Source organism: Pongo abelii, chromosome 13 (genome assembly GCF_028885655.2).
Source record: "Pongo abelii isolate AG06213 chromosome 13, NHGRI_mPonAbe1-v2.0_pri, whole genome shotgun sequence".
Classification (NCBI taxonomy): domain Eukaryota; kingdom Metazoa; phylum Chordata; class Mammalia; order Primates; family Hominidae; genus Pongo; species Pongo abelii.
Window position 1 is genome coordinate 42,575,163 of NC_071998.2, and position 14,913 is coordinate 42,590,075.

At 40.0% G+C, this 14,913-nt stretch overlaps 1 protein-coding gene across 18 annotated transcripts in view; it reads right to left on the bottom strand.

The window, feature by feature from the left end:
- CCDC171 (coiled-coil domain containing 171) overlaps positions 1-14,913 on the bottom strand; it is a 467,560-nt gene that overhangs the window by 396,350 nt on the left and 56,297 nt on the right. For 17 of the 18 annotated variants that reach the window (XM_054519835.2, XM_054519832.2, XM_054519828.2 and 14 more), the window contains one exon: positions 57-203. The exons of the other annotated variant lie outside the window; for it this stretch is intronic. In XM_054519835.2, coding sequence (XP_054375810.2) covers positions 57-203 — 147 coding nt within the window. The remainder of the gene's footprint in view (positions 1-56; positions 204-14,913) is intronic. 18 annotated transcript variants of the gene reach the window in all.

A 14,913-nucleotide genomic window follows, 5' to 3' on the forward strand; every position in this document is an offset into this window, starting at 1 on the left:
TATGTGTGTGTGAAAGTTTGTATGCATATATATTATAAACGAATGAGAAAATGTACCTCAAATTCCTTTCTAAGGCGTTCCTCTCGTTGAGTGCTAAATTCAAGTTCGCTTGTTTGTCGCCGTAAAAGGTCAGAGCAGTCCATATGTTCTGTTTCTAATTTTTCTACTTTCTTATGCATATTTTGCACAGCAGTATCTTGCTCCTGGAAAATAATTCATTTGTGCATCAATAAAGTTTATAAGCCATCAATGACTAAGAGTCACTCCAATAGAAGACAGTGAGTAACTAAATCTGTGCTTCAACCATAATAATAGGTTAATTTATATAGGCAATACAGGCCTAGATATTTTCCATCAATGTTTCAGAATGACCATGTGTTTAAAAAGCAATACTGAAGTTTTAGAATTCAAAAACTCTGATTAATATTACAATGGAAAATGTTATAGCATATGAGGAAGTTACATTAGTTTAACTGACCTCTGAAGGTATTTATATAATGCTGTAGTTCAACTATCATATATAATGTTTCCCTTTCCCATTAAAATTTTTAAATATATATTGCCCTTTGTGTAATAAGAAATGATTAACTTGAATGCCTAGTAATGTTGATAATGCTTACATGAGCTCACGGTACTTAAATTACATGCTTACAGCTTTTAAAATTGCATCCACTAGATGGCTGTGTTTCATTTCCTCTTAGATTTTCAAAAAGCTTTCAAATCTTTGCTTGGCTATTGACAAAGAAATAACTTCAGGTAGTCTTATACTAAAATCTCTCAATACCCTTTCCCAACTAAACACAGAAATGGGAGTTGAATTTTATTGAAAAAGTTCAAACATAAAGTTAACACATATATCAAAAGCATTCTCCACAGTAACTAATCTAGATTCACTGTTGTCATTTAAGGCCTTTAACAAAGCCCTCTTTCCCACATTTCCCTCACCAGAGTAATGTTATTCATGGACAAACACACATGAATATTTATATATGCTTCCAACAATACCTAGCCACTCAAAAGATACCATTAGAATCTGAGTATGTTGCAAACATCAAATATAATTCTCTATCAAAGATTCTAGTTTGAAAAACACCCAGCATCGTAAGTCCACAGTGAAGAGATGAGGAAACATTTTCAATTCAATTTTTATTTCATATCTCCAATTTCTTATTTCTATTTTTTTAACTTTTGTTTTAGGTTCATGGGTACATGTGTAGGTTTGTTATATAGGTAAACTCATGTCACAGGGTTGTGTTGCACAGATTATTTCATCACCCAGGTACTAAGCCTAGAACCCAAAGTTATTTTTTCTGATCCTCTTCCTTCTCCCACTCTCCACCCTCAGGCAGGACCCAGTGTATGTTGTTCCCCTCTTTGTGTCCATGTGTTCTCATTGTTTGGTTCCCACTTAGAAGTGAGAACATGTGGTATTTGGTTTTCTGTTCCTGTGTTAGTTTGCTAAGGATAATGGCCTCCAGTTCCATCCATGTTCCTGCAAAGGATATTACCTCATTCTTTTTTATGGCTGCATAGTATCTAATGGTGTATATATACCACATTTTCTTTATCTAGTCTAACACTGATAAGCATTTAGGTTGACTCCATGTCTTTGCTATTGTGAATAGTGCTGCAATGAACATATGCATGCCATGTGTCTTTGTGGTAGGACAATTTCTCTTCCTTTGAGTATATACCCAGAAATGGGATTGCTGGATCAAAAGATAGTTCTGTTTTTAGTTCTTTAAGGAATCGCCACATTGTTTTCCACAATGGTTGAATGAACTTACACTCCCACCAATAATGCATAAGTGTTCCCTTTTCTCCACAACCCCGCCAGCATCTGTTATTTTTTGACTTTTTAATAATAGCCATTCTGACTGGTCTGAGATTCCAATTCCTTATTCTTATTCTTATGAATCCCCTTATTCATAAGATTACTATTCTATAGCAGGCTATACATGAACTCTTAATAATTACTTTCTTCAGGTAATAGGCTTCTTAATATAGGCATACCTTAGAGATATGGCTGGTTCAGTTCCTGAACACTGCCATAAAGCAAATATTGCAATAAAGTGAGTCACATCAATTTTTGGTTTCCAAAAAATTGCAAATAAAAGTAATGTTTGCACTATAGTGTAATCTATTAAGTGTGCAATAGCATTATATATAAAAACGTATTTATTTTAATTTAAAAATACTTTATTGAGGTCAGGCACAGCGGCTGACGCCTGTAATCCCGGAACTTTGGGAGGCCAAGGCGGATGGATCACTTGAGCCCAGGAGTCCGAGACAAGCCTGGCCAACATGGCAAAACCCAATCTCTACTAAAAATACAAAACATAGCCAGGTATGGTGGCGCACGTCTGAAATCCCAGCTACTCCGGGAGGCTGAGGCAGGAGAATCGCTTGAACCCAAGAAGCAGAGATTGCAGTGAGTCGAGATCACGCCACTGCACTCCAGCCTGGGCGACAGAGCGAGACTCTGTCTCAAAAATATATAAATAAAATTAAAATACTTTATTGCTAAAAAAAAATGCCAACCATCATCTGGCCCTTCAGAAAGTCATCATCTTTAATGGTGGAAGGTCCTAACTCAATGTTTGTTGATGACTGTTGACTGATGAGGGTGGTAGTGGCTGAAGGCTGGGCGGTCAGTGGCAGTTTCTTAAAATAAGGCAACAAAGAAGTTTGCTACATTGGTTGACTCTTTCTTCAAAAAGGTTTCTCTGTAGCATGCAATGCTGCTTGATAGCATTTTACCAGCAGTAGACCTCTTTCAAAACTGAAACCCTATGGCTGCTTTAGCAACTAAGTTTATGTAATATTCTAAATCTTTTGCTGTCATTTCAGTAATGTTCACAGCATCCAGGAGGAAAGTTTCCATCTCAAGAAACTATTTTCTTTGGTCATCTATAAGAAGCAACTCCTCACCCATTCAAGTTTTACGAATGCATGAGATTGCAGCAATTCAGTCACATCTTCAGGCTCCACTTCTAATTCTAGTTATCTTGCTATTTCCAACCTACAGTAACTTATTCCACTGAAGTCTAAACTCGCCCCCACCCCCCCGAAGTTATCCATAAGGACTGGAACCAACTTCCTCCAAACTCCTGTTAATGATGACATTTTGACCTCCTCACATGAATCACAAACGGTCTTAAGGGCATCTAGAATGGCAAATCCTTTCCAGAAAGTTTTCAATTTAATTTGCCTAGATCCATCAGAGGAGTCACTATCGATGTCAGCTATAGCCTTATGAAATGTATTTCTTAAGTAATAAGACTTGAAAGTCAAAATTCTTCATTGACGCATGTGCTGCAGAATGGATGTTGTGTTAGCAAGGATGAAAACAACATTAACTTGCTTGTACATAACCATCAGAGTTCTTCAGTAACCAAGTGCATTGTCAACGAACAATAATATTTTGAGAAGAATCTTTTTTTTCTGAGCAGCAGGTACAGTGGGCTTAAATACTCAGTTAAATATTCTGTAAAGAGATGAGCTGTCATCTGGGCTTTGTTGTCCCATTTATAGAGCACAGGCAGAGTATATGTAGCATAATTCTTAAGGGCCCTAGGATTTGGAGAATGGTAAATGAGCAATGGCTTCAACTTAAACTCACCAGCAATATTAGCCCCTAACGAGAGAGTCATCCTGTCCTTTGAAGCATTAAAGCTGGGCACTGACTTCTCCTCTCTAGCTCTGAAACACCTAGATGACACCTTCCAATAGAAGACTGTTTTGTCTGCAATGAAAATCTGTTGTTTAGTGTAGCCACCTTCATCGATTATTTTAGCTAGATCTTTGGGATTACTTGCTGCAGCTTCTACACCAGCACTTCTTTCACCTTGCATTTTTATGTTATGTAGAAGTCTTATTTTCCTAAACGTCATGAACCAATCTCTCCTAGCCTCCAACTTTTCTTCTCCAAATTCCTCACCTCTCTCAGCCTTCATCAAATTGAAGAGAGTTAGGGTCTTGTTCTAAATTAGGATTTGGCTTAAGGGAATGTTGTGGCTGGTTTGATCTATCCAGACCACTACAACTTTCTCCATGTCAGCAATAAGAATGGCTGGCTCTCTTATCACTTACGTGTTCACTGAAGTAGCGCTTTTTATTTCCTTTAAGAACTTTTCCTTTGCATTCACAACTTGGCTGTTCGGCACTAAAGACATAGCGTTTGGCCTGTCCTGGTTTTCAACATTCCTTCCTCACTAAGCTTAATCATTTCTAGCTTTTGATTTAAAATGAAACAGGTGTGAGCCTTCCTTTCCCTTGAATACTTAGAGGACATTGTAGAGTTAACTGGCCTCATTTCAACATTGTTGTGTCTCAAGGAGTAGGGAGGCCAGAGGAGAGGGAGAGTTGGAAGAACGGTTGGACAGAGGAGTAGTGAGAACACATACATTTATAAATTAAGTACATCACCACCTTATGCAGGCATGGTTGACGGTGCCCCAAAACAATTACAATAGCAGCAGTAACATAAAGACCACTGGACCAGGGTGGGTTAGGGGCCAAGATGGCCAAATAGAAACAGCTGCAGTCTGCAGCTCCCAGCGAGACCAACGCAGAAGGTGGGTGATTTCTGCATTTCCAACTGAGGTACACAGTTCATCTCATTGGGACTGGTTAGGCACTGGATGCAACCCACGGAGAGCAAGCAGAAGCAGGGTGGGGCGTCACTTCACCCTGGAAGTGCAAGGAGCCGGGGGAACGCCCTCTCCCTGCCAGCCAGGGGAAGTGGGGAGGGACTGTGCTACCCGCCCTGAGTACTACGCTTTTCCCATGGATTTTTGCAATCCACAGATCAGGAGATTCCCTCGTGACCCTACACCACCAGGGCCCTGGGTTTCAAGCACAAAACTGGGCGGCTGTTTGGGCAAACACCGAGCTGCAGGAGTTTTTTCGTATGCCAGTGGCACCCGGAACTCCAGTGAGAAAGGACAACCGTCCACTCCTCTGGAAAGGGGGCTGAAGCCAGGAACCCAAGAAGTCTAGCTCAGCAGGTCCCACTCCCACGAAGTCTAGTAAGCTAAGAACCACTGGCTTGAAATTCTTGCTGTCAGCACAGCAGTCTGGAGTCGACATGGGATGATCGAGCTTGGTGGGGGAAGCAGCGACCGCCATTACTGAGGCTTTCGTAGGTGGTTTTCCCCTGATAGTGCTAAGGAGACTGGGAGGTTTGGACTGGGCACAGTCACCACAGCACAGCAAAATGGCTGTGGCCAGACTGCTTCTCTGGATTCCTCCTCACTGGGCAGGGCATCTCTGCAGGATATGCTGCAGTTCAGTCAGGAGCTTACAGATAAAACTCTCATCCTGGTAGGACAGAGCACCTGGGGGAAGGGGCGGCTGCAGTCGCAGCTTCAGTGGACTTAAATCTTTCCTGCCTGTCAGCTCTGAAGACAGCGGCTGATCCTGACAAGGGGGATTCTCCCAGCACAGGGCACCAGCTCTGCTAAAGGACAGACTGCCTCCTCAAGTGGGTCCCTGACCCCCCCTGCCTCCTGACTGGGAGAGACCTCCCAATAGGGGTTGACAGACACCTCATATAAGAGAGCTCCAGCTGGCATCAGGCTGGTGCCCCTCTGGGACAAAGCTTCCGGAGGAAGGAGCAGGAAGCAATCTTTGCCGTTCTCCAGCCTCCACTAGTGATACCCAGGCAAACAGGTTCTACAAACTGCAGCAGACCTGCAGAAGTCCAGCAAACTGCAGCAGACCATCAGAAGAGGGGCCTGTTAGAAAAAAAACTAACAAACAGAAAGCAACAACATCAACATCAACATCAAGAACCCCCACCACAGGCCGGGCGTGGTGGCTCACGCCTGTAATCCCAGCACTTTTGGAGGCCTAGGCAGGTGGATCAGGAGGTCAGGAGATCGAGACTATCCTGGCTAATATGGTGAAACCCCGTCTCTACTAAAAATACAAAAAATTAGGCGGGTGTGGTGGCGGGCGCCTGTAGTGCCAGCTACTCGGGAGGCTGAGGCAGGAGAATGGCATGAACCCAGGAGGCAGAGCTTGCAGTGAGCCGAGATCACGCCACTGCACTCCAGCCTGGGTGACAGAGCAAGACTCCATCTCAAAATCCGCCCCCCCGACAAAAACCCCATCCAACGGTCATCAGCCTCAAAGATCAAAGGTAGATAAATCCACGAAGATAAGGAAAAGTCAGCACAAAAATGCTGAAAATTCCAAAAGCCAGAATGACTTTTCTCCTCCAAATGATCACAACACCTCTCCAGCAAGGGCACAAAACTGGATGGAGAATGAGATTGAGGAATTGACAGAAGTAGGCTTCAGAAGGTAGGTAATAACAAACTCCTCTGAGCTAAAGGAACATGTTCTAACACAACGCAAAGAAGCTAAGAACGTTGATAAAAGGTTATTACAGGAACTGCTAACTAGAATAACCAGCATAGAGAGGAACATAAATTCCATGTGACATGCCTGCTTCCCCTGTGCCTTCCACCATGATTTTAAGCTTCCTGAGGCCTCCCCAGAAGCCGAACAGATGTTAGCACTGTGCTTCCTGTAAAGCATGCAGAATGATAAGCCAATTAATTAAATCTCTTTCCTTTATAAATTACCCAGTCTCAAGTATTTCTTCATAGCAATGTGAGAACGGCCAAATACAAATAGTATTATGAACAACCTTATGTAATCTCATTTTTTCATAAGAGTACTTTCATATATGAAAGCACTTTTAAGAACATTATGCACTATACTACACAAGTATAAAAGACTATTATTCTATATGATAGGTCCTCCTCTTTCAATCACTCAATAGCAGTATTAATTCAGTTACTGTTAAATTATATGCCTTCTTAAATTACAAATACATAACCTCCAACTTTCAGTCATTGACTTAGATACTTGTCTACTTTAAAGTAAATAAATAGCAATTTACATGGTTAACCATAAACATAATTTGAAATAATAACAAAATGGAGTCTATAACCAAAAGATGCTTATATCCTAGTTGATTGAAACTATTTTATATAGTATTTTATATAGTAAAATAAATAAAATAGTAAAATAAATTATTTAGGAAGTCTCATGAGATTTATTTATAAAAGAAAATCATAGGCCAGGCACAGTGACTCACACCTGTAATCCCAGCACTTGGAGGCCAAGGTGGGTAGATCCCTTGAACTCAAGAGTTCAAGACCACACTGGGCAACATGGCAAAACATCATCCCTAAAAAATAAACAAAAATGGCTGGGCATGGTGGCTCACACCTGTAATCCCAGCACTTTGGGAGGCCAAGGGGGGCAGATCACTTGAGGTCAGGAGTTCGAGACCAACCTGGCCAACATGGTGAAAACTTGTCTCTACTGAAAGTACAAAAGTTAGCCAGGTGTGGTGGCACACACCTGTAATCCTGGCTATTCGCGAGGCTGAGGCAGGAGAATTGCTTGAACCCAGAAGGCAGAGGTTACAGTGAGCCAAGATCACACAACTGCACTCCAACCTGGGCGACAGAGCAAGACTCCATCTCAAAATAATAAATAAATAAACAAAAATTAGCTGGTGTTGTGGCACATGCCTGTGGTCCCCCAGTACTTGGAGGGCTGAGGTGGGAGGATCACTTGCGCCTAGGAGGCAGAGGCTGCAGCAAGCTGAGATCATGCCACTGCACTCCAGCCTGGGTGACAGAGTGAGACCCTGTCTCAAGAAAAAAAAAAAAAAAAATCACACGTGATTCCCATTCTACTGACAAATCGTGTAGAAAGACAACACATAATCATTTAAATCCCATTACAATAAACAAATAATATGCCCACTATTCCACGAAGTTTAAATTTAATCCTTTTTTTAAAAAAAGAACCTGGAAAATCAAAGGCCAATCAGTTAGGGCTTATGATGTTTATTTTGGTGATATATTACTATATTACTGCTATGATAGTTGATCTATATTTAATATTACTTGCCAAATAGCTTTTATTTAACAGTATTTCAAGATTTAGATAAAATTCTGACCTAACAATCACATTTTCAATGCAGAGGTCTGGTAGTCACTTAATATTATATGATAATTTCTATTGTATTCTTCCATATGAATATAAATACACATACAGATATAGACACATACAAACACACAAACATGTTTTCATGGAAAAAGATGTTTTCCTAAAATAGTAGAGATGTTTAGGAATTCTACTCAAGAGTAGAGATACTTAGAAATTCTATATGAAGAAAAGTTATATTACATTAATTAACTGATTGAGTTAGAATTACATTGATTGATTTTCTAATGTTAAACCCGCCTGACATTAATTGTATAAAGTCTTTTATATTTTATCTTTTTAAAATCTTGCTACATTTGGTTAGCTAATATTTTGTATAATATTTTTGCATATATATTCATAACTGAGATTAGCTATAATTATCTTTTCTTATATCCTTGTCAGTTTGGTATCAATATTATGTTATCAAGATGTTTCCATTCTCTAGAGGAGTTTACATAAAACTAGAATTATTAGCTCCTTTAATGTTTCTTTTTATTCATTGGTAAAACAATATGGGCCAGCAATTTTGACACTGACTCAATCTATTTAATGATTACCATACTATTCACCTTTTCTATTTTCTACTTCTTAAGTTAGATGGGGAAGGGGGAAGGATTATATCTAGCCAAACAATCCTATAGTAAAGATCATGGCTGAAAAGCCTCACCCAGACACTCAAAGTTTCTAGGAAACTTTTTAGTCCTTCACTCTTAAAATGAGAAAACATGATATTTTTAAAAATTAACCAACATGAAGATAAAATCTAAATCAAATAATGGTAAAGGGGGAGGGGCAACCTAAGAGAAACAGATATTTAAAAACAAGAAAACTTCAAAATATCCTCAAAGAACATAAGCAGCTCCAGAATAGGGTAGCACCAAAAATCCTTTCCTTCATAAAAGCAACAAGAACACTCACAAAAATTATCTGAATCTAATTTCTCATTAACTCTTTAACCAAAAACTTGCAGTAATCCAAAAAGCATTTATTCAGGGAAATCAATTGAATCTCAGTAAGAATAGTGAGATGTGTGGCATTTTAACTTGTACTATTCTCATCCCCTCCCCACCAGCTCCTGATAGCTTCAAAAATCAACTGCCTCAGAATAGTAGTAGTTTATGGAATCCAGCAGCCTAGCCAGCATTGTGGGGAAGGAGAGAAGAACAGGGTTGGAGCTCCCCAAAAGCCCCAGCCACAGAGAACCAGGCATATATATAGCCTTTGAAAAGCTCTGACATGTTCCTGGCATCCAGAAAACCATGCAAGTGCAAGGCTATATATATGCCTAGTCCCTGAGAAGGCCCCAGTCTCTCATCTCTGGCTGACCTTAAGGCTCTGTGCAAGTAGGAAGCAAAGGCTAAGGCAGAGTTTTAATCAGCCCACAAAAGCATTGAATGCATACTCCAACATAAAGAATGAACCACTCAGCAAAGGCTAGAAGACTTATTTGTTCACAGCATTTAAGAAAATCTTCTGTCATTCATTAGCTGACCATCTACAAACCAAGTAGAGATTTCACTGGCCACACATGACAAAGAATACACACTTTATAGATTTAGAAAGAAAAGTCACAATCAACAATATAAAAAGGTATTCACATCATTAGTCATTAGAAAAATGCAAATCAAGGTCCAGGCACGGTGGCTCATGCCTGTAATCCCAGCACTTTGGGAGGCCGAGGCGGGCAGATCACGAGGTCAGGAGTTCAAGACCAGCCTAGCCAACATGGTGAAACCCCGTCTCTAAATATACAAAAAAATTAGCCGGGCATGGTGGTGCATGCCTGTAATCCCAGCTACTTGGGAGGCTGAGGCAGGAGAACCGCTTGAACCCAGGAGGCAGAGGCTGCAGTTAGCCAAGACCATGCCACTGCACTCCAGCCTGGCGACAGAGCGAGACTCCATCTGAAAAAAAGAAAAAAAAAGAAAAGAAAAAAAGAAAAATGCACATCAAAACCACTTGTTTTTATTAAGCTTTCTTAAATGTATGTATAGACAACATTTATTTCAGTTTAATATGAGTGTTTTGAGTCTTTGTTTAGAAGTTTAGTGATTTTTTTTACCAGAAATATGCTCCAAGAACTTAACTTATTTATATCAATTAACCTATGCTAAAACTGGTTTCATTCTACATCATTCACTTAAAGTCACAATTCCCAAGAACCTATGAATGATGTTAAATGAGAACTTCTATTTCATGCCACTAAGATGGTTATCATCAAAAAGACTGATGATAACAGGTGATGGCAAAGACGTAGAGAAACTGGAACTCTCAAACATTACTCATACTGTCATTCAGCAGCATTAGAAAACAGTCCGTCAGTTCCTCAAAAAGCTAACCATAAAGTTACTATTTGACCCAGAAATTCTAATACTGAGTATATACCCAAAAGAACAGAAAATCTATGTCAACACAAAAATTTGTATATAGAACCCCCAACAAAATATTCTATGGCATTTAATGAATCTCCAATAGGCGACAGAGCCTAGGACCACCCACTACATCAGTTGAGCATCTACCATCCTGTCACCATTACATAAACCTGCAGAAGTGTTAAGAAATACAGAAGTTCAGTCCTCAAACAGATGTTCAGTGGGAAAAACAAACTAGTAAGACAGGTAAGAACTCCAACTCTTTTTATAAATAGAAGATCAAAATAAAGCCACCGAAGTATCAGGAACTGCAAAGAATGGCATAGAAACTATGCAAATATGCAAACTATTCCAAAGTAAGAAAAAGAAAAAATAACAAAAGTAGAAATGAACAAAGCACACAAAAGACAACATGCCCAACCAAGAAAACAGTCAAAACTCAAGAACAGGGGCACATTCAACACAACAGTTTCACCCTATAAAATACTTTCAATACTAAAAACACTTGGTAAAACCAGAATTCAAATATGAGATGAAAAGTGAGACTGCAGTTCTATCAGAAGATCATAAGTTAAAAAGAACACCAACAGGGGACCACTAAACAGATTTGATTAAACATAGCTAATCACCTCTCCTAAAACGCCACTTAAATGAAAGTAAAAAATAAAAACAAATGGCAGAAACAATGAATGGTGGAGAAAATGACAGCCAACAAAAGATGTCAGAAGCAAATTTGGAAGACAGAAAGCAAACTGACAAGTGATAATGACTTAGGTTTCAGCTTTTTCACCTTTTCTAAATGTGTAAAAAGGGAGAAGCCTAGTAGCAAGCTGATTTACAGCCACAAAAGCTCAGAAATTGGAGGCACAATGTCTTAGTCCATCCAGCCTGCCATAACAAGATACCATAAACTACGTAGTTTATAAAAAACAGAAATGTATTTCTCACAGTTTGGAAGATGGGAAATACAAGATCAAGGTGTTGGCAGATTCAATGTCTGGCAAGAGCCTACTTTCTAGTTTATAGAGGATGCTTTCTAGCTGTGTCCTAACATGGTGGAAGGGAAGAACTCTGGTTCTTCAGTCCCTTATAAAGGCACCAATTCTACTTAAGGTTTCCACCATCAAGACCAAACAATTTCCTGAAGACCCCACCACCTAATACCGTCACAATGGTGATTAGGTTTCAACATACAAATTTAGGAGGGACACAAACATCCAGACCCTAGCAAAACAGCTACCCCTGAAGCCAAGCTATATAGTAAAAATGAATACAGGAGCATTGTTGGAAGCCGCTATAACCAGCACTTTACACTCTCTGAAAAATCCCCCTCCATATCCTGGTAAAAGGGAAGGAGTTTACAAACTAGAGGTTGATCAAAAGAGGTTCTGAGGACATGAAAAGCAAACACAACTGGGGGTCGGGGTAAGACACCTTATTAAAAATAAGGAGATTAAGCAACATCTGCATAGTGGGCAGTTAGACCTCACAGCGCCCTGAACACTGACTCCTACACTCATAGCAATATAGGGAGGAGACTAAAAGATTTCTTTCTAGGGAAACTACCAGGCCAAGAAAAAAGACATCGTAAGGTTCCCCAATTCAATGCAAGAGTTCCACATCCAAAGAGCTTCTTCTCATCTTTTTAGTGCCTCATTCTTAAATATAAACACACAGTCTAGAATCACTGGACATTTGCGGAAAGGTTCTTGTATTAGGCTGTTCCTGCATGGCTATAAAGAAATACGTGAGAATGGGTAATTTATAAAGAAAAGAGGTTTAATTGGCTCACAGTTCTGCAGGCTGTACAGGAAGCATGACGCTGGCATCGCTTGGCTTCTGGGGAGGCCTCAGGAAACTTACAATCATGGTAGAAGGTGAAGGGGGAGCAGGCACGTCACATGGCCAGATCAAGAGCAAGAGGAAGGAGGCGCTACACACTTTTAAATGACCAGATCTCATGAGAGCTCATTCACTACTATAAGGATAGTACAAAGAGGAATGGTGCTAAACCATTCATGAGAAATCTGCCCCCGTGATCTCCTCCCACCAGGCCCTATTTCCAACACTGGTGATTACATTTCAATATGAGATTTGGGCAGAGACACATATCCAAACTATATCACTTCTCATGTGAAACTCAGAGGCTACTACAAAATGAAGCCAAACACTCAGAGAAAATAAAGACCACGCCGGGCACAGTGGCTCACACCTGTAATCCCAGCATTTTGGGAGGCCAAGGTGGGATGACCACTTGGGTCCAGGAGTTCAAGACCAGACTGGGCAACACAGTGAGACCCTGTGTCTACAAAGAACAGAAAAAATTAGCCAGGTACGGTAGTGCACACCTGTAGTCCCAGGTACTCGAGAGGCTGAGGTGGGAAGACGGCTTGAGCCCAGGAGGTTTTTTGTTTTTTTTTTTAGACAGCGTTTCACTCTTGTCACCCAGGCTGGAGTGCAATGGCACCATCTCGGCTCACTGCAACCTCCACCTCCCAGGTTCAAGTGATTCTCCTGCCTCAGCCTCCCGAAGTAGCTGGGATTACAGGCCCCTGCCACCACGCCTAGCTTTTTTTTTTTTTTTTTTTTTGTATTTTTAGTTGAGATGGGGTTTCACCATGTTGGCCAGGCTGGTCTTGAACTCCTGACCTCAGGTGATCCACCCGCCTTGGCCTCCCAAAGTGCTGGGATTACAGGCATGAGCCACCACACCCAGCCGAGCCCAGGAGGTTTAAGCTGCAGTGAGCCATGATTGAGCCACTGCATTTCCAGCCTATGCAGCAGAGCAAGATCCAGTCTCAAAAACAAGAAGAAAGAAAAGAAAAGAAGACCAGACCATCAAGGGAGGGGTGGGGGGAAAAACACCTTCAAAATAAGTATGACTTATAGCCTCAAAGAGTTAAATTAAGACATTACAAACATGAAACAAGGAGAATATACTAAGAAAGGTATCATCAAATAACAAGAATGAGCTTAGAAATTAAAAACCCAAAAGATGAAATAAAATGTAATAGAAAGGCTGCAATATAAAATTGAGAAAATCTCTCAGAAAATAAGAGTAAAAATATAAAAAGATGGACAATAGAAGAGATAAGCATTATAAGGATGTCAACTTTATGTCAAAATGATCTATAAATGCAATCCAATTTTAATCAAAATTACAGGAAGGTCTCTTGATGGAATATAATAAGCCATTCCTGAAACTCACATAGGGAAGTAAAAGGCCAAGAATAACCCCTCCCTCACCCCTAAAAAATATTAAGAATAAAGACAGAGGAACGTTCTCTACCAGATATCAAGACTTATTCTAAAGGTATAGTGAATAAAACAATTTAGTACTGATGCAGAAACAAACATGTAAGTGAAACAGAACAGAGTACCCAAGAACAAAGTCTTAGATATGAAAGAACTTGATGTATAATGGAAATGACATTATAAATCAATATGTGGTAAAAGAACAGACAATTGAATAACTAGTACAGGGACACTTGGCTATCTATTTGGAAAAACAAAATTAGATCCCATCTCATGCTATATACATATTATCTTTATGATTTTGGGTTATATAAGACAAAACAATCACAACTATAAAGAAATATACTGATACATTCAACTACATCGAAATTTAAAACTAGGCCAAGTGCGGTGGCTCACGCCTGTAATCCCAGCACTTTGGGAGGCCAAGGCGGGTGGATCACCTGAGGTCAGGAGTTCAAGACCAGCCTGGCCAACATGGTGAAACCCCGTCTCTACTAAAAATACAAAAAAAAATTAGCTGGGCATGGTAGCAGGCACCTGTAATCCCAGCTACTCGGGAGGCTTAGGCAGGAGAATCGCTTGAACCCAGGAGGCGGAGGTTGCAGTGAGCCAAGATCACACCACTGCACTCCAGCCTAGGTGACAGAGCGAGACTCCGTGTCCAAAAAAAAAAAATTTTAAACTGTTCATCATACACAATGTAAACTGCCTCTCTGTCTCTACAAAGAAGAAAAAGATGTTTGCAAAAGGAATATACATAACCAAGGGTTAGTTACTAAATATATTTAAAAAAAAAAAAGCTCTTTTGTTTGTTTGTTTATTTATTTATTTATTTATTTTAGACAGGGTCTTGCTCTGTAGCCCAGGCTGTGATCATAGGACAATGCAGCCTTGACCTCCCAGGCTCAAGCAATCCTCTTACCTCAGCCTCCCTAGTAGCCGGGATCACAGGTATATGTAACTACGCCTGGTTTATATATATATATATACACACATATATATATATATATATATATATATATATATTTTTTTTTTTTTTTTTTTTTTTTCATAGAGACAGTGTCTCTGTTGCCCAGGCTGGTCTCGAACTCCTGGGCTCAAGCAATTCTCCCACCTCAGACTCCTAAAGTGCTGGGAGTACAGGCAGGAGCCACCACCCCCAGCCAAAAGCGCCTATTAATCAGTAAAAATATACCCAAAAATCCAAAAGAAAAAAGGCAAAAAATATAAACTGGCACTTCACAAAAAAGAAATATGAATGGCCAAT